Here is a 20,044-nt window from a genome sequence, read left to right as displayed (position 1 = left end):
CTCCAGGCTTTTTATGTTCTTTGCCCATAATCTCTCACAGACTTCAGAAATTGTATATTTTATTTTAGATGTACGTTTCTGGTTGGTGATCTCATATTTCTAGTCATAATTTCTAGCAGGTTTGTTATTATTAAAACATTAAGCAGGTTGGAATTCATATTTAAGACATGTGCCTGGAGAAAGATTCCAACCATAAATCTTACATTTTCTAAAATATAAAGTGAGCCTTTCATCAAATATAAAGTGAGCATTCTTCTTGTACAGTATATATATCCCTTTATTTCTGATAACAATTCAAGAAAAAATGTTGGTGAAGATAGTGGCTAACCAGGGGAGGACTGTAATTGTCAGAATTAAGAAGATGGATAGCTTAATTTCAGCAAATCTGCAGGGTGAGAAAGATTTATAGAGCACCGCTGAGAGGGACATTGCCCACTCCTTCATTTGATCAGAGCCCTGCTTGCTTTCCCCAGAAGGCATCAGCTTCACGGGAGGAGCAGAACTCTGAATCCTGCTGCAAACAGAAGCAGGAAAAGAGTGATCTGGTGGAACAGTGGTTTTCAACCTTTTTGTCGCAATGGGTAAACATTGGAAATTTAAAAGAGATAGAGACTCTCAGGAAATGTCTGTCATGCCATGGTGAATGTGACCAATCACAAAGCAGACAGCAAACAAAGCACCAACTGCAATCACCCGCCATTTCATCTTCAAAGAATACCTCTGATTTCTATAGGAGGACCCCAGACCTTGTTGGAAATAAGTTATCTGGGAAATCTGGGAGGTTGCAGCATGCCAGTTGCCCATTCATTTTTTAATTTAAAAAGTTTAAACAGTAACATCAAGTAGAGCAGGTAGTTTAGTAGTGTTGTTTCCTGAGGTCATCCTGGGGACCAAATTTGCAAGTGAAGTCTAAAGAAGAAGGAGAATCTAAAAATACATCCTTTTCCTACTTATCTTTAGAATAATTAGTTGGAAAGAGAAAAGGAGGGAAGATTTGCGTGCGTTTTTTAATGTATCACTCATTAGCTCTTCCAATTTGTAGCAACCAAAGCACTGAGAAGAAACAAATCTGTCCCTCCGCCAACTTTGCAACCTGCACAAAATATTGGAAAAGGTTGTTTTTTAGACCGAAAAGGTAAAGTAAAAATATTGCCTTTCTAGAATAGGACTTCAGTCCTCTTCCCAACAGGCTTAAGAGACCCCATGAGTTCAGTCCTATTTGCGGCCATCAATAGTAGCGATTCAAGCTCCTGGTTCCTGGAATATCAGGCTGGCCATTCATCCATATCTCTCGGATGATGCGCTCCCTTTCCTCCAGCCGTTGTGCTCTCTCAAGCTCCTCAGCTGAAGTAAAGACATTCATGTTCAAAGTCCGTTCAAAATGACGTTGCCGTCGCACAGAGAGGTCTGAGGTGGTATCTGAGTCACTGTCACTCCAGCTACCTTCACTATTGCATGATGGCCTTTGGGTTGACGACTGTTTGCAATCAGTTTGACAGGAGATTTGGACAACTAAAGCCAACAAGGTCAAGAGAAGTCCAATGCAAATCCCAGACACAAAACAGAGGGCAGCACGTTCAGGGTTTTCTGAAAGATAGAAGAGATAAAAAAAAGAGGACAGTAAATATTTTTGCAAATAGAAACCTTGCTATTGATAAGGATTGTGTTAACTGTTTGATCTTTTTACCAATCAAAGTGTCTGACAGAGAATACAGATGAGACACAAATGTGGATGTTTGGAGACTTTAATAATAAAATAAACAAGCCAGAGCTAGCAACCCTTTTTTCACCTTTGTGGGACACATTTTATAATAGAAGTTTTATTGATTTTTTAGTTTTACATCCAGGTATTTATGAAGCAATACGGTGGTTGGGTAGTTAAAAGTAAACAATAGTAAATAACACAGTCATTTGTAGATAGGTCAAGTTACATCAGCAAGAATTCCCTCTCCAATTCCCTTAGTTATGATAGCATAGTCAAATTAATCAAGTTAATACATTTCTAATTGTAACACAATCAGTTAGAACAATTTTCAATATATTTTCACATATACGTATCTATGTTTCAATATATTTTCACATATACGTATTCCAGTTAAGTTTTACCTAACTGGAATAAGATATTCTGAACTAGCCTATAATATATAAAAGAAAACTTAATTTTCGGGTAGCCCACATTTCCCCCATTTCATTATATAGTAGTTATCCTGTCTAAAATACATATATTGTTCATTTCAGTGCATTCTTATGTTATACAAATTTATTCTATTTAACATCTTAATAGTTCACCAATTATTGAAAAAATATCTTTTGTTGTCTCCTTCCAAATTCTGTAATATAAGTCATTTCTAATAGCTAACTTTCCTTTCCTTTAAAGGTCTAAAAGTTAAATATAAAGTCAATATGTATCTTTTTTATAAAAAATGTATCTTTTAAAGATTCCCCTTAGCCCATTAAGAAAATTTTTTAGCTCTATCATTACAACAAATATATTCTCTTTATCATCTTAGTAGTTCATCAATTTTTAAAATAATATCTTTTATTATATCATTGCAAATTCTATAATATTATTCAAAGTTATGTTCTGATAGCTAATCTATTTCATTATATAGTAATTATCATTTCTGAAATACATACATATTCTATTTGTCATCCTTAAAATTCATCTATAGTTAACAAAGTATGTTTTATTGTTTGTAGCTAATTTTCATTCCATTAAATATCTAGATCCTAAATATAGACTCAGTTTATATCTTTTAACAGTTCTCCTTGGCCTGTTGAAAGAAAAATTTAAGCTTTATTATTGCAAGTCCCAACACTTATAAAGGAAAAACAAGAAAGGTTCGTTTATTATTATTTTCCCTTAAATCTAATTCTAGCTTTCTTCTTATGCCAGGCAGAGAGAGTGACCCCTTTGTAGTCATTAAATTTTCGTTCCAGTAAATCCAATCTCCATGTTTGGCGTAGTGCAGTCGTCATTAATTCAATGTGGTCTTCTTCTTCTTTTAAATCCATCTGGCTTAGGTAAGAGGACATGTCTGTTGTTGTAGTTATTGTTTGTTTGGTTGAAGTCTTGGTGTACTGTATTTGAAGGCCTTTGGCATCCTCCATCTTAGTATTGCTTTCTTCAGCTTCTGTTGCTTGTTGGATTGTAGGTTTTATAGTTGAAATCAATGTTTGGGCATCAAGGCTCTCAGTAGATTTTACTCATTGTTCTTTAAAGGCCTCCTCACGGTAGTCACCCCTCCAGGGCGACTTTTAACCCTTTGCAGCATCCTCCGAGGGAGAAAGATGGTGGGAGGAGAGCTTCTCCCTGCACGTCCACCAGCGCCACACGCGAAAACCGGAAGCCACCTTTGTGAGACACATTTTAAAGAAAAATGTTCTCTAAGTTCAGCAGGGGATACAGTATAGTATGTCCAAGGTTACAGTGAGGAGACAGAATGGAGAGGCTGCAAATGTTTGGCTTGGCTTGGGCGTTTTGAGGAGGGTTGAAGAGTCAAAATTGATGCATAAAGCCATCCAGTAATGCAATGATTCATTACTATTTGGGCTTTACTGAAAATTGCTAAACATCATATTGATTAAATATTGACTACTGTGCCACTGAACTTCAAAGGCAAAAGGCAAAGCAAAATCTAGGGGTTCTCTGGAAGCGAGTGTGCAGGCAGCCCAGCAAGCTTTGGAGAAAACTACAAATTATTAATTATTGTGATAACATAATTGGCTTTTGCCACATCAAGAGTCACTGGTGAAAAGGTGAGGAAAATGAAAGAATATAACTAGTACATGACAATAATATAGCTGGAATAAGATTTGTCAAAAGAAAATGTTTTTGGTGGGGGATAATACATTGGAGTAACAAGGCAGATAATCCTTTTCCTAGTTCCAATTCTCTGACAAAATATTTTTGTCAGAGAATTGGATGCCCCTGAGTAATAACTCTTATCTTATAAAAATTCAGGCTCTGAAATAAATAAACATATGTGCTCATTCATAGACTGATGACTTATTTAATTTTCAGTGGAGAACGTATCTCAGAAATCTGAATGCATTGTGAAATGCAATTAGGTAATGTATGGATAAATTTATACAGTTAATAAGATAGCTGCTTTATTGAATCATCAATATCCACAGTATGAGTTTCCAACCCATGCAAATATTATATTATTCTTCAGTAGCTAAAATGGAAAGAAAAGTGGCAGCAAGTTTTAAAAATAGAATCCAAGAAAGTTCAACTGCCAAATTAATAACAGGAAAAATATGCTATTTGGGAACTATGTCCAATTGGAGTTGACTGTGAAAATGAATCTTAAAATGATAGCAAACTATTAGTATTTGGGGGGGAGGGAATCTCAAAACATCCATTTTGAGCTAGAAATCACCATTTCAATTCAAGACAAGTATTCCAACTTTGTGAGGCTATTTTAAACTCAAAACATTTCCAGCAAGTTTGAAATAGCTTTGAAACACTGAACTCAAAACAGAAAGTTTTGAATTTATAATGCCTGATTTAGAATTCAAAATATTTTGCACACTTCTGGCAGAACTGTCTGCCAACAGCATTTTTCTTTCCAAAAGGACCTTAATTTGATGGGGAGAGATCACCTAGCATGATAAGTAAATTGCTTGATGAAAGAACTGCAACAGCTGCCATTACCTTAATGTCCTCAGAATGCCTGTATAAGGTTATCAGTTGTCCAGCAAAAGGAGGACATGTCCTCTATTTTGTCTTCAAGTCCTTTATCTGGTAGGCATAGCCTTGAAATCAAATATTGCTCAGTTTTTTGAGTAACTTTTTTCTTAAATGGACTATTTTCACAACATTAGTCATTCAAACTTTCATGTATTATGACCTTATGAACAACCCTTCTTTGTATCCATCATCCATCAAGAGAGTCAACATCCTAGATTTATGTTATTTGTTTTCTGATTCCAGCAACTGGCTTCAACCCACCTCCTTCAAATCTATGATTGCTGTAGTCACATGATTTGTCATGCTTTTCTATGGTGAAATTTGAAAAGCACATCCTCAATGCTATATTATAGCTAGCAAATGGTCTGAAAAATAAAGATTTGTTGGACAAATATTGTGATTGAAAAACTAGTCTTTCTGATACTGCAAAAAATAATTTCATACATATATTGGCCTAAGTACACTTTTTCCAGTTTTCAATGTAAATTTTGTCAGGGCTTTTTTTCTCATAGAACGCTCAGAACGGAGTTCCGGCACCTTTTTTGGATGGAACCTTGTAGGATAGGCAAGGCGGGTTGTATGACGTGTGAGTTCTGGCACCTTTTACAAAAAAAGCACTGAATTTTATCATGGATGCTAAGAAAGGTAAACAGTGCGTCCTCCATTCCAATTTTCCAGGCCTGCCTTTGCCTATTTAGACCTCTGGTAACTCTATGCCTGTAGGCCCTATACTGGTTCTCCAAAGCAACTACTGTAGCCCCTTCACCAATACGTTTTGTATTCAAAAAGCAAAACTAAAGAATTAAATCTAGTCTCACAAATGTAATAGCAGAATACGATGTGGATTATATAGAATGTGTAAATGAATAGCACTACAAAATTTTAAAAGTCAATGGAAAAAAACACTAGAAAAAAACCAAAATAAAATACAGTCACAAATCTTATATTACATTGGTCACCCATTCATAAATGCTTGGTGCAATTGATGGATCTGAGTAACTGAAATATCAGTTCCTGGTTGTTTAGTGTACCTCCGGGGATCAAGCCCTTTACATTTGAAGGTCATCATCTCCTGTCAACCTGAATTTTATGTCAGCTATTGGTGATATGAAACAAGCCTCTCCAGCCTGCAGATGTAAGGCAGCACATCAAGATCTTATTTCATATATACTGGGCCCAAATTGTGTAGAAGCTTTTACATCAAGACCAGCACCTTAAATTCAGCCCAGGAACATAAAGGCAAGCAAGCCAACAATTTCAAAATGACGTAAATATGCAGAATATATTAGTTAATGGGAGAATTATTGTCATATGCACAAAAAGGGGACATGAATAATTTGTCATTCTAGAATGTTGTTTTAGTACTTAAGTCACCCTGTTCTCCCCTCTCTATAACTTCCATTGAGACACCTACTGTAACTGATCTGTTGCTGCTCATTCATCAGTAAAATACTAGGTTTAAATCTTCACTCATATGCCTGTCTTACTTTATAGTCACAAATAATTTCTAGACATAGTTTATGTATCTTTACTTTTTTAAAGTACTGCTGCACAATAATACAATCCTGGTAATTATTTGCTCAAGCATATACCAATTGCTTTCCAATCTTTAAGAGAAGTCCCAGTTAAAGAATATTGCAAGATTGAAATATAGTGTTTACTATGAATACAGAGCTCACATCTTCTATAAAAAATGAACCACTGTGTTGGAGGCAAGAGCAGTGGCGTAGCGTGGGTTGTCAGCACCCGGGGCAAGGCAAGTAATTTGCGCCCCCTAAGCGCACCGCACGCCTGGCACCCCCCCTCCACAGTGGGCGGCGCACAGCCAGCACTGCAGTGAGAGAGAGTGAATGAGCCAGGCAGGGGCAGAGAGCTGCGAGTGCGAGCGCGCCCCCCCCAGATGTTGCACCCGGTGCGGCCGGCCCCCCCTGCACCCCCCACGCTACGCCACTGGGCAAGAGCAAAGCACTTCCAAAAATATTGCCAAGTAAACCTCAGGGACTTATCAAGGCAGTCACCAAAAGTCAACACTGACTCAAAGGCACAAAAAAACACAACTTTTATTATAATATGATTGAAATATCTTAATATAAGTTAAAGTTCCTTTTTCTGTTGACAATCAACTAATTCTGAATTATAACAGTTGCTCTTTTTCACTCAAATATTTTTAGATAAGCATAATTTTTAAAAGGGCTTTAAAATTATTAGTATTACTACTACCACCCTTACTAACCATTATTCTAAAGGACCAAAAATTGACTTTATTTTCTCCTTAAGGGTAGAATCAAAGTATCAGAAGGAGCACAGAAAAAAAACAACATTTCATTTCCACACTGGGGGAGGCTTTCAAAATAAAGACCCTGGGAAGAGAATGGAAAGATTTCTTGTCTGCTTTGTTAAAACATAACAAAAATCAGTGACCCTAGGAATTGTTTGTTAAAAAAAAGAGAAAAGAACATGTACTGAAGTAAAACTAATTTAACTGGCAGAGAAAATACATGTAGCCATCAACTCCTCAAATTACACAATAGAAAGTTTATGTTGTCTATATAACCCTTTGAAAAGAATTATGATAAATACTAAAGTTGTGATGAACTAAATCTCTCGTGATAACAGCAAATCTAACAGTCTGATAGGACCATAACAAAGCTTTAAATAAAATTGTGCTATTCCTAACACTAATGACACAATAGATGCATAATTAGGATAGCAAAGGATGTATTGGGAAGTTTAATTTCAATTTCACTGGGGCCTGACTTTCAGGTATCTAAAAACAAGATATCGCCTTTTAGCTTTAACCTGCTGCCTCAGTTATGGGTTAAACAAGAATATCTGGAGATGTATTTGGCAAAATCATTGAAAATACTTCACAGATACCAAATTTTATCCTGACATTTTCTTGCCATATTGTAATTTTCATCAGGAATTGAAAACAAAATTGCCTAACTATGCCACATTGCTTTCCTCGTTTTGATGTAGTTCTTGTGTTCCACTTGGATCATGATTCCTATAGTTTTATATCTACAAGCAGATCATTAGAAATTCCATACAATAATAAATATGTAGTAGCATCTTTCCTTTTTTTTAGTTCTCTCCAGAAATATAACTAAGAGCATGATATGAAAAATAGAGAGAACTGTTTCCCTTCAGGAAAACATTCAACAGATATATCGTAAGTGATAAGAAGAATACCTGTGATGAAGGAATATGCTGACAGGATATTGCTCAATAAGGAAATCTCTGTGCTGGTACCTGCAGGCTTCATACTTCTTTGCTGTTCTCCTTTGAGCTTCATTCACTGGAGTAGCAAGATCTGGGTTAAAAAGTAGGCTTCTGTTTCTTCTCCTCTGTTTTGGAACACAAGTAGGTTTGGGATGAAGCACATTTGTTTGTAGGGTCCATCATTCAAGCGACAGAACTTTTTTCTTGCCTTTCAAAATTGTAGCAAAGCCCTCCAACCATTTCTATGAAGTTTGACAGTCTGACTTCAGCTGACCTCTCAGTATGTATTTAAAACAATTTCTCCCCTGATCATTTCCACTTTCACGTCACTAGTCAGACTCCTCCAGAGGACTGGAAGAAATACACAATTGGAGGCATTTTCCCCCTTTTCTTCCCATTTTGAAGTCAAAAGTGCCTTTTGGGGAGCTCCAGAAATATCAGAGTCAACAGGCAGCCTTCTGCCAGGGAGAGTCTGGCTGTAATTCTATAGCTTGTGACAAACCCATGGCAAACAGTACGCCTTGCCCTCCAGCTTTATTAAATGGAGGGAGGATTTAACTCCCTTTATGACTTCCTAGAGAGGCTGCTTTTTTCATGCTCCCCTTATAACAAAGAAAAAGGTTGCAATTCACCCGAGTTAATGATTGGATTTTATTTGCTGAAGTTTTGTAGCTTAATAGGCAGCTCATTTTTTCAGCTTGAAAGAGACCTTTTCAGATCTTACTGAATCATTACAGAGAATTCACTGAACCTTGATCCGTTTGTTAACTCCTTTGCCAGTAGTGAAAACATCAATAGTTTTAAAACAATAAACAATCTGAATGATCAGTGTCCCTAACAATGGTGTACTTCAGAACAAAGCCTTCCATTTATATCAACTAGTTTGGGCTTCAAGGAAGAGAAAAGGCCTGCTGTGTAAACCTCGTGTTTACCCAATGAATGGGAAAATATATATTTTATGTATGTGTGTTGATCACACCCCCAAAATAGAAAGGAATATCAAGAGTAGTATAAGCAAACATGTGTTAACCCTGAAGGTCTGGATGAAGAAATATATTAGGGATATCAGAAGCTCACCACAGTCTGATTTGTTAGAGGGAGAATATTCCAAAGAGTGGTGGCCCACTCAACTATAACCACACTCTGCTATAGCCAAGTTTCCTTTGATCATTTTAACATTTTTTTTTCAGAATTTATGCTCAAACTGAATGGTTTATACAGCAGTTACCATGTATTGCAATAAAACTATCTTTACCCAAAACAATTTCACTAATAGGTGAGGCAGAGCAAAAGATCCCAAATCCTGTTGAAATTCCTTGTGGGAAGCTGGCAGGGAGCATCAGAAATCTTCCTTCCTTCCTTCCTTCCTTCCTTCCTTCCTTCCTTCCTTCCTTCCTTCCTTCCTTCCTTCCCTTCCCTTCCCTTCCCTTCCCTTCCCCTTCCTTCCTTCCTTCCTTCCTTCCTTTTCTCCCTCCCTCCCTCCCTCCCTCCCTCAAATTCTTGCTAGCTTTCCATTCACTTGCAGGGAAAAAGTAAGTGGGGAATCCAGAAGAAGTTGCAAGGCCAAGGCCAATGGATGCTGCTGGGTGGAGGAGGGAGTAAGGGGATGAGGGTCAGGGATGGTATATGGGGATTCATGAGAAGTGTGGCATGGGTTAGGAAGGGTATGAGGGTATGCATCAGAGATGCTTTGTGGGTTGGAAGAACATGGATGGTATGTGTAGGAAGGGTGTCTGATGGGGCTTTGGATTGTATAAGAAATGCTGTGCAGATAAGCGATAGCACATGGGGGGGTGCAAATTGGAAATGATATGTGGAGGTAACCAAGAGATTACATATGGGTTGAGAAAGGTGTGGGAGGGGCTCAGTTTGGGGATGGTGAATGGAAGTGCAAAAGAGGTGCCTTGCAGATCAGAAAAGGTGTGAGGAGGTATGTCGCACTGTTCAAGGAGAGCATGTAGGAATGAAGGGTGGGTCTGGGAAGGCATGTGATGGGGCAGGAGAGACCAGGGGAGCGCACAGAGGAGTGACATGGTCCAGGAAGAATGTGCAGCGGTTCCTTCCTTCCTTCCTTCCTTCCTTTCCTTCCTTCCTTCCTTCCCACCTTCCTCCCTCCTTCCCTTCTCTTTCCAACAGGCAGGTAAGTGACTGCTTCAGTGAGGCGGGAAGGAGTGAGGGATTGTGAGACTGGCTGGGAAAGTGTTATGGAATGTTGAAAATAAAGATCATATGATCACATGCAGCATAGTGGCAGCCTATAGCACTGAAGCAGCCACATCTTTTCCAATTTCATTTTCTGTCACAAGTCCTGGATTTTGGACACATTCTCTTACGTTAGCCCATTTGAAGTATCTTGGTGCCAAAATTGTTACCCTTTGATACACCATTTTGCCCAGTTAAAGGGCATGACAACAGTTTTAGTGGTACACAGATGGTGGTGGTAAAGGGGAGGGACTCCTACTGAAAGTGGACTATATCAACACTATAGAGATGAAACAGTGAAATGCATTCCCAAATTGTAATTCTACCTGCAGCCAACAGTGGAAGAGTTAGTACTTCCAGTTCTTAGGAAGCACCATTTGGCATTATTTACTATTAGATTATTTTCACCCTTGATGTCCATTTTGGATTCTCAAGTTAGTTCCAATACCTCTTACAGTGCAAACAAATTAGTACAATGAATAACTATTAATAAGAACTAGTTAATCAAAGCAAATTGATGGCATAATCCATAAAAAAGAAGTATTAAAGAACAAATGTGAACAGCAATAAGACAAACATTGCTTGGGTTAATTGGTTGCTACTCAAGTCAAATACTCATTTGTATAGAAGCATCTTGTATTATTATTTAAAATCCAACAACAAACATTTAAGATGCATTCCCTGGTGTAATAAATTCCAGTTCTAGGGACTAGTACCAAAAATGGCCAGATGGTGGTGGAACCTCATTTGAATGCAGGTAGTCCTGGGATAATGACCATTTGTTTGGCAGCCTTTTGACATTACAGTGGCGCTGAACAAAAAAAAGTTAAGCTCAGTCCCTGAAGCTATGGCTATTGCAGTGCACCACAGTCATGTGATCAAAATTTGGGCACTTGGTAGCCTGCCCACAATGATAAGGGCATTTCAACTCCCTTGAAATTTATTTATTTATTTATTTATTTATTAGTTTTTATAAACCGCCCTTCTCCCGAGGGACTCGGGGCGGTGTACAGAGGAAGGAAGGTATACAGATCGAACAATAAAAATAATAAGAAACACTAATGAACACAAACTGGGACCCCAATTAACGCTATCATGCCAGGCCAGCCTGCTGAAACAGGAAAGTTTTTAAGTCGCGACGGAAGGTACGGAGGTCAGGGGCCATCCGGATTTCTGTTGGTAAGGTGTTCCAGAGGGCTGGCGCACCCACTGAGAATGCCCTCCCCCTGGGGGCCACCAGCCGACATTCCTTGAGCGGTGGCACCCTGAGGAGGCCCTCTCTGTGGGAGCGCACAGGACGGTGGGGTGCTGACATCGGCAGAAGGTGCTCCCGAAGGTAGTCCGGACCCATGCCATGTAGGGCTTTGTAAGTCATCGTTAGCACCTTGAACTTCACACGGAAGGCAGCCGGAAGCCAGTGCAGCGCACGGAGGAGAGGTGTGATATGGGAGTATCGGGAGGCTCCCAAGAGTGTCCGTGCCGCCGCACTTTGCACCAGTTGAAGCTTCCGAGTGGATCTCAAGGGCAGCCCCATGTAGAGAGCGTTACAATAGTCTAGGCGAGATGTCACAAGGGCATGGGTGACTGTACGTAAGGAATCCAGGTCCAGATAAGGCCGTAGTTGGCGAATTAGTCGAACCCGGGAGAAGGCCCCCTTGGTCACAGCTCCAATGTGGTCTTCCAGGGAGAGCTGCGAGTCTAGGAGGACACCCAGGTTGCGGGCCCTATCAACAGGGGGAAGTAACTTGTCCCCAATGTTAAGCAGTGGGACGTTCTGAATCTCCTGGCTTCCCGGTACGTACAGCCATTCAGTCTTGTCCGGGTTCAGTTGAAGCCTGTTTCTCCCCATCCATTCCCGGACCGCTTTCAGGCAGCGGGACATCACGTCTAGGGCATCACTGATATTGTTTGGAGTTGAGATAAAAAGCTGGGTGTCATCAGCATACTGATGGTACCCTACTCCAAAACTGCGAATGATCTCACCCAGCGGTTTCATGTAGATGTTGAACAGGAGAGGCGAGAGGACCGACCCCTGAGGGACTCCGCAAGCGAGAGGCCTCGGGGTCGACCTCTGTCCCCCTGTCAGCACCGACTGCGAGCGACCCTGGAGAAAGGAGGAGAACCAACGCAGAACCGTGCCTCCCACTCCCAGTCCCCTGAGGCGTCGCAGCAAGATACCATGGTCGATGGTATCGAAAGCCGCCGAGAGGTCTAATAAGACTAGGACAGAGGAATGGCCCCTGTCCCGGGCTCTCCAGAGATCATTCATCAGAGCGACCAATGCCGTCTCCGTGCTGTAGCCCGGCCTGAAACCCGATTGGTACGGGTCTAGATAAACCGCTTCATCCAGGATCTGAGGAAGTTGGTGCGCCACCACGCTCTCAACAACCTTCGCAAGGAAGCGAAGATTGGAGACTGGACGAAAGTTATTCAAAGAGGATGGGTCCAAGGTGGGCTTCTTGAGGAGAGGTCTCACCACCGCCTCCTTCAAGGCGGTGGGGAAGTGACCCTCACTCAGAGAAGCAGAGATGACCGCTAGGAACCAGCCTCGTGTCGCCTCTCGAGCTGCATAGGCCAGCCAGGAAGGGCACGGGTCCAGTAAGCATGTGGAGGAGCTTAACCTTCTCATAATCCTGTCCACTTCCTTAGGAGTTACAGGATCAAATTCTTCCCAGATGACGTTGACAAGACTGTCCATGTCTTGTTCTTCCATCTCAGCCCAGTTGGAGTCCAGACCAGTTCGAATCCGAGCGATTTTATCCAGCAGATATTGACCAAATTCCTCGGCTCGACCCTGCAAGGGTTCCTCCCTCACCTCTTGGTTTAATAGGGAGCGAGTCACCCTGAACAAGGCAGCTGGGCGATTATCTGCGGACGCGATGAGGGTGGAAAAGTAGTTGGATTTTGCCACCCTTATCGCAGCGAGATAAGACCTGGTGAGGATTCTTAGTCGCAATCGGTCGGATTCGGATCGACTGGACCTCCAACGGCTCTCTAGGCCCCGTCTCCGACGCTTCATCTCCCGGAGCTCCTCGGTGAACCATGGGGCTCGCTGGGATCTGCGCCGGGTCAGAGGCCGCAAGGGTACAACTCGGTCCAGAGCCTCCGTGGCTGCCTTTTCCCAGGCTTCCACTAAGGCTTCCGCCGAGCTGTGAGCAGGGGGTGCATGCGAGTCCCTAAGCGCTGCCTGGAACTTATCAGGGTCCATTAGGCACCTAGGGCGGTACCATCTGACTGGCACCGTGCACCCACGGTGGGGGGTGGCAAGGGGGAAGTCTAGCCGCAGGAGGTGGTGATCGGTCCATGACAGGGGCGTAACAGTTGTGGCACCCCCACCGACATCATCACGCCACCGTCCAGACAAGAACACCAAGTCTGGGTTGTGGCCTCTCTCATGAGTCGGCCCAGAAATTATTTGCAACAGGTCCATGGCCGTCATGGAAGCCATGAACTCCCGAGCCAGTTCGGACGATCCTCCCAGGGACGGTAGATTAAAGTCGCCCAAGACCATGAGTCTTGGGAATTCAACCACCAACCCTGAGAGGACATCGAGTAGCTCGGGTAGGGCCGCCGCTGCACGATTAGGTGGTAGGTACGCCAGCAGCAGACCCAGCTGCGCCCCTGGGCCGAATCTCAGTAGGAGAGACTCACACCCGACCATCTGAGGGACGGTGGTCTCTCGCGGGCTAAGGGATTCCCTGATGATAACTGCCACTCCCCCGCCCCTCCCATGAGCCCGGGGCTGGTGCAGTACCTGGAAACCTGGCGGGCAGAGGTCAACCAGAGGAACACCCCCCTCTGGGCCCAGCCAGGTTTCCGTGATGCAGGCCAGGTCCGCATGCTCACTCTCCAATAGGTCACGAATGAGGTGAGCTTTGTTGGCTGCGGACCTTGCATTCAGGTAGACCAGCCTCAGCATGGGAGGGTGCGCACCTTTGCTCCCGGGTCCTCCGGGGGAGAACAGAGGGTCGGAGCGTCTCACCGCCTTTACAGAGCGGAGATGACACTCCCGGTGACGATACGGCCCTCTGTCTGTGCACCTTCTGCCATTCCCCACCATCCTAGGGATGGGACGTTCGTCAGTACGCCACTGGGTGTTATCGGCGACTGGCCCTCGTTGTACGCCGTCGCGAACGGCCGTGGGCCTGGCATGCGTTATGGTGGCTGGAAGGTGTGCCTTTCCCGCGCAACCATAGTCTCCTCCCTCCCCCCTCCCTAACCCCACAAAAAACTTAGCTAAGAACTTAATCAGGGGCCTCTTGATGGGAATGTGCTGGAGGCCCCTGACCCTGCCCGGCCATCTCTCAGAGGCCCAGTGGTTGGGCCCGTCATCAAGATTGGATGTGATGCAGGCGGGTCGCACCCAGGAGAGTGGGGAACCCCTGAGGGCGTGCAGTGCTATGCTAGAGTATTGAACGGGCATAGTCACAGGTGGTTCCGGGAAGGCTGTCCCCTGGATGGTGAATTTGCAGGAGGGTCGAGCCGGGTAGGTGCGTATCTGGATCGTCGCCCTGCCACTGCCACTTGGCCGGGCGAACCCCCAGAAGCAGGCCACTCCTCATCCTCTCACGATGGGTTGTGTCTCTGCTTCCGGAGGTGGTCCAGAACGTACTCTGGGTGAGGCATACCCCATAGAGCTCTCACCACTATGGGGTAGCAGGTGTATGGCCCAGCCACTCTGCCACCGTGGCTAGCACCCAGGCCCGTTATGTCCTGTGGGGAGAGAATGGGCAAAGATGGGTGAGAATGGGCAGAAGGCAGGATGGAGGGATCCATTAATTGGCGTCAGCTCCGGTGGTTCAGCCGCCCCAAACAGTTCCCTCCCTGATCCTCTGGGCGTTGTTCCCGGCCGCAGTTCCATGGCCCCTATTGGTTAGGGACCGTCCAGAGCGTGGCATCTCAGAGGTACGGGAGTCCCTGGTGTCATGCCCCTGGTGTTGCCGTCTCCGATCAAGATGTTTCGAGGAGGTGGGTCGGGCTGTCGCCTCCATTGTCCAGCGTCTCCTTTGGTGCGCATCTTTCGGAGGCACCGCCGTCCAGGGGCAGCCCACGGTGGTCGAGACGCCGCACCGCTGCTCTTACCGCCGAAGATGCCGCCGCCACCCGGGAGCCGGTCAGGGGCAGAGCAGAGCCTTCGGCCCCTCCTGTATGGCTGCGAGGGCTGCCGTGGTCCAGGGTTGTTGTGGTCCAGGGGCGGGTCTCTCACCTCCGGCGCCGCCGTTGCCTCCGCCTCCGCCACCCAGCTGGTCCAGCTGGTCCGCGGTGTCTCCGCTGATAACCTGGAGACGCCGCCGTCGCCCGGGAGCCGGTGGGGGGGGGCCGGGCAGAGCAGAGCCTCCGGCCCCTCCTGGATGGCTGCGACGGCTGCCGTGGTCCAGGGGCGGGTCTCTCACCTCCGGCGCCACCGATGCCTTCGCCTCCGCCACCCAGCTGGTCCAGCTGGTCCGCGGCGTCTCCGCTGATAACCTGGAGACGCCGCCGTCGCCCGGGAGCTGGTGGGGGGGGGCCGGGGCAGAGCAGAGCCTCCGGCCCCTCCTGGATGGCTGCGACGGCTGCCGTGGTCCAGGGGCGGGTCTCTCACCTCCGGCGCCGCCGATGCCTTCGCCTCCGCCACCCAGCTGGTCCAGCTGGTCCGCGGCGTCTCCGCTGATAACCTGGAGACGCCGCCGTCGCCCGGGAGCCTGTGGGGGGGCCGGGGCAGAGCAGAGCCTCCGGCCCCTCCTCGATGGCCAGGGGGGGGGCCTGGAGGTGCCCCGCCGCCACCGCCATCGCCGTTGCCAGCCTCCCTGGGTCCACGACCAGCCTGGGGGCTTGAAAAAAATCGCTGCCGCAGCCGCTGCCATCCTTCCCGCCGGGGCCTCCGCCGCACAGCTGATCGGCGGAGGCGCCGCCCTTGCTCAGCAGTTGACAGCGGCAGAGGCAGGGCGGAGGGTGCTGGCTCCGTTATAACGGTCGCCAGCGGCCCAGGCGGCGGGGCAGGGGTGTCCTGGCACCCCTGCAGTTGTTCCGGGAGGCAGCGGGCGGCATAGTTACCCAGCTGTTTTGCCCGAAATTCTTGCCCCACCCCAGGGGTCCATTGACGTCCCTGGGGGGCTCCTGGGGGGACGCCTTACTGTTGGGGGCTACGGAGCTCTCCCCAGCGCGTCCGCCATCTTCGGGCTCACATCATTATCCTAGGATACATATATTTGCTGTCAATTTTCATACGATTCTGTCTGCAGCCATCTTCACTTTGTTTTTGGTTTCCACAGCAATGGGAGGGGGGAGATGTATTGTTCTAGTTTAGTCATAACAATAACTTTCCTGTGGGAACCAAGGTCAAGTTACATGAGTTTTGGCAGGCTGGAGCTTCCATTAAAAAACCTGCCAAAGTAGTTAATTGGGGATTGCAATTTATGACATATTACAGGGGTGGGAAGTTCAACTTATTACATTGCAACTTTCGGGGGGGGACTTTCAGTCTTGGTTTCACCTTTGTTCATGAGGAAACTATGTAGCCATTAAATGTGTTCTTTGAGGAAAGCAAATTGCCTTTTATTTCTATTGGTCTCAACTATCAGAACCATGATATTTGCCTTCATTCATTTCAACACATCCCACCCACCATCTCTGCCCTTTTGGCCACTCTGCACTCCATCACCCTGGGATTGCCAATGCTAAGAGATATAATCACTACACAACCATGACCTTGGGTCAAGCATAGATGCTCTTAAACTAAACCATTTTGCAATATCATTTGGAGCATAAAAAGGAAAATAAACGTAGCACCTTTTTGAACAAAGGGTGATTGAATGTTGAATTAAATAAATAAATCCCAGAAAAAGAAAGTTCTTTAGTTCACAAGGAAAAACAATATTATATGAACATATATATTGATCCACTGAAATTCTTGTACTATTTTGGGGTCATGGTGATAATGTATGAATCACATTCCTGATTAAGAAAACATCTTTGCCATCAGTTATATAAATAAACAATATCTGTCACTGAAAACATCTCTTTCATTATGATGGTTTCTAAGAATGGCCACCTGGCAGAGTAGCCAGATGAGGAGGAGGAATCAGAGGCACAAATTTGATCTCTTATTCTGCTAAGACTGTATTTTCTCGACTGCTAAAAAACCACATATCTACCAAGTTCCTTGATAGGCGTCCAAGTTGGAAGGCAATTGCCACAGCAGCTTCTTGGAGACTGAGAACTGGAAAATAGTATTATGTAAATATTCATCAGAATTTGAGGGGGGAAATGGTAGTAGCCCTCTACCAGAAAAGCATTTTTTATAGCAGAATGGAGTCTCTGTAAATCTACTTTAGAAGGTTGTGGGACTATGCAGAACTGATTTGGGGAAGTGCAGGAGGTTGTAGAAGGCCAGGAGGAAAGTAGATGGTGAAAACACAGCATGGGACATTGCCTGATGGTAGTCACTCAGATTATAATGGCTTTGCAAGCAACACAGGAGAGGCCCCTCATATATGCTCAAATAACCTGGCAAAAGTGGAAATAGAAATACCAGGCTGCCACAATCACTAGCAGAACACAAACACAATAAGACAGTTAAGCTAAACCAACAGGCATTTTGAAGTTAAAGAGCGCGCGCACGCACACACGCACAAAGAACTGGGTGTTATTTTTCAAAATGTTAGAAAAGTTTCTAATAAGTTTTCCCCTCTATGTATTTTTACATAATATCCTTATGAGAAAAACAATGCAAGTCTATGATAGTACTGTATAGAATTAGTCTATAAGTTATCAGGGAAACATGAAGCATATTTGGTCATTCACAGTGCATAGTTTTATACATGCACACACAAAAAACCACATACTGCACGCACACACATGCACACAGACACACACACACACCCACACCCAAACATATTTGTCAGGTTCTGCTGCAAACTCCAAGTAGGCGTCAGGAAGGGCAAAAAGCACTTGAAGCTCCACTCCCACAAATGGTGGCCCCTTCTGCTTGCATGCAAAGCTCCACTCACATGAGCAGAGAGCATTTGGAATGGAGCTTCACGTCTGAGCACTCTGCACTCATGCAAGTGGAGCTTCGTGCGCAAGCCCACTGTGCATGCATGTGCGCCTGCCACTCACATGCTCCTCCGCACCAGGCCTGCTGCCAAGGTGGAAAGATTGGGGACTACTGTTCTAGTCCAACCCCCCCCCCTGCTCAAGCAGGAAATCCTGTACCATTTCAGACAAATGGTTGTCTAATCTCTTCTTTAAAATCTCCAGTGTTGGAGTATCCACAATTTCTGTAGGCAAGTCATTTCACTGATTAATTGTTCTGTCAGGAAGTTTCTCCTAAGTTCTAGGTTGGTTCTTTCCTTATTTTGCACCCATTGCTTCTTGTCCTGCCTTCAGATGCTTTGGAGAATAGTTTGACCCCCCCCCCTTCTTTGTGACAGCTGCTTAGATATCAGAACACTGCTATCATGTCATCTCTAGCCCTTCTTTTCATTAAACTAGACATAACCAATTCCTGCAATCATTCTTTATACGTTTTAGCTTCAAGTCCCCTACTCACCTTTGTTGCTCTTCTCTGCATTCTTTCAACATTGCTCAATATCTTTTTTATATTGTGTTGATCAAAACTGGATGCAATATTTCAAGTGTGGTCTTTCCAATGCATTAGAAGGTGGTATTAACATTTCACATGATCTTGAGTCTATCCCTCTGTTAATGCAGCCTAGGACTGTGTTGACTTTTTTAGTGAATGCAGCATACTGCTGACTTATATTTAAGTGATTGTCCACTAGAACTCTAAGATCCTTCTCACAGTCACTGCTATTGAGCCAGGTACCACCTATTCTATACCTGTGCATTTGGGGTTTTTTGCCTCAATCTAGAACTCTACTTTTCTCATCATTGAATTTCATTTTGTCAGATAGGGCCCAGTGTTCAACTCTGTCAAGAAGCTTCTGTATCCTGAGACTATCTTCTGTAGTGCTGGCTTTTCCTGCCAGCTTAACTCATATTTCCTCCAAGTGTAGCATAACAATGTACTAATTTATACTAATTCAATTAATTTATATGCAATTGTTTCCCAGCAACTTGCAGGTAGTCCTTGCTTAAAAACCACAATTGGGACCAGCAATTTTGTTATTAAGTAATATGACCATTAAGATGTTAGTTTAGCTGCAGTTGTTAAGGGAAAGTATTTACGGTCATTAAGTGGGACATCACATGATTGCAACTTGTGATTTTTACTGCTGGCTTCTCCATTGATTTTGTCAGAAGTTGCCCATGAAGCTCACAATTCACAATCGTGAGACTTTAGAACATTCCTATGTTGTAAATGATCAATACTTAATTATGTGACTGTTGAGAAGCTTCAATGGTCATAAGTGTGTGGATTGGTCATAAATCACTTTTTCAGTGACATTATAATGTCAAAAGGCTGCTAAACCAAGAGCTGTAAGTCAAGGACTACTTGTATACGAAACTAAATTCTCTCTCTATATATATATGCAGCTATAAAGATTAACTGCGTCTATTGTGACATAATCAATACAATGTAGTACAGCACGTAACGCTTAAGAAGCTTACTTGCTCACTTTGCATCAGCCAGCCTCTCAATGTTGGGGGTTTCCTGAGGATAGAATACTGAGTGCTTTCTATGCCGCCTTGAGTTCTTAAAGCAAACATGTAATATAAGTCTAACATTTATACTCCACATAAAAAAATACATGGAGAAACAGATTGTAAATTATTGCAGCAAAAGATATTATGGGAGTGGTTTTGTTGTTGTTGTTGTTAGTTGCGAAGTCGTGTCCGACCCATCACGACCCTATGGACAATGTTCCTCCAGGCTTTCCTGTCCTCTACCAGGGAGTGGTTTTAGGAAGCAGTATATCTTAACTATAGCTAGTTTGGTTTAATGGTTAAGGCACCAGGCTATAAAGCTGGAGGCCATGAGTT

At 44.2% G+C, this 20,044-nt stretch overlaps 1 protein-coding gene across 2 annotated transcripts in view; it reads right to left on the bottom strand.

The window, feature by feature from the left end:
* Nucleotides 1–1,008: 1,008 nt before the first annotated feature.
* The window catches only part of EVA1A (eva-1 homolog A, regulator of programmed cell death), a 36,734-nt gene continuing 17,698 nt past the window's right edge, over nt 1,009–20,044 (bottom strand). For both annotated transcript variants that reach the window (XM_083349689.1, XM_083349690.1), the window contains 2 exons: nt 7,889–8,043; nt 1,009–1,587 (listed from right to left, as the gene is read on the bottom strand). In XM_083349689.1, the coding sequence (XP_083205815.1) occupies nt 1,229–1,587; nt 7,889–7,991 (462 nt within the window). In that variant the 5' untranslated portion in view covers nt 7,992–8,043 and the 3' untranslated portion in view covers nt 1,009–1,228. The remainder of the gene's footprint in view (nt 1,588–7,888; nt 8,044–20,044) is intronic.

This window comes from Vipera ursinii, assembly GCF_947247035.1.
Source record: "Vipera ursinii genome assembly, chromosome: 1".
In the NCBI taxonomy this organism is placed as follows: Eukaryota; Metazoa; Chordata; class Lepidosauria; order Squamata; family Viperidae; genus Vipera; species Vipera ursinii.
Note: the sequence above shows the minus strand (reverse complement) of the source record. Positions and strands in the feature narration are given on the sequence as shown.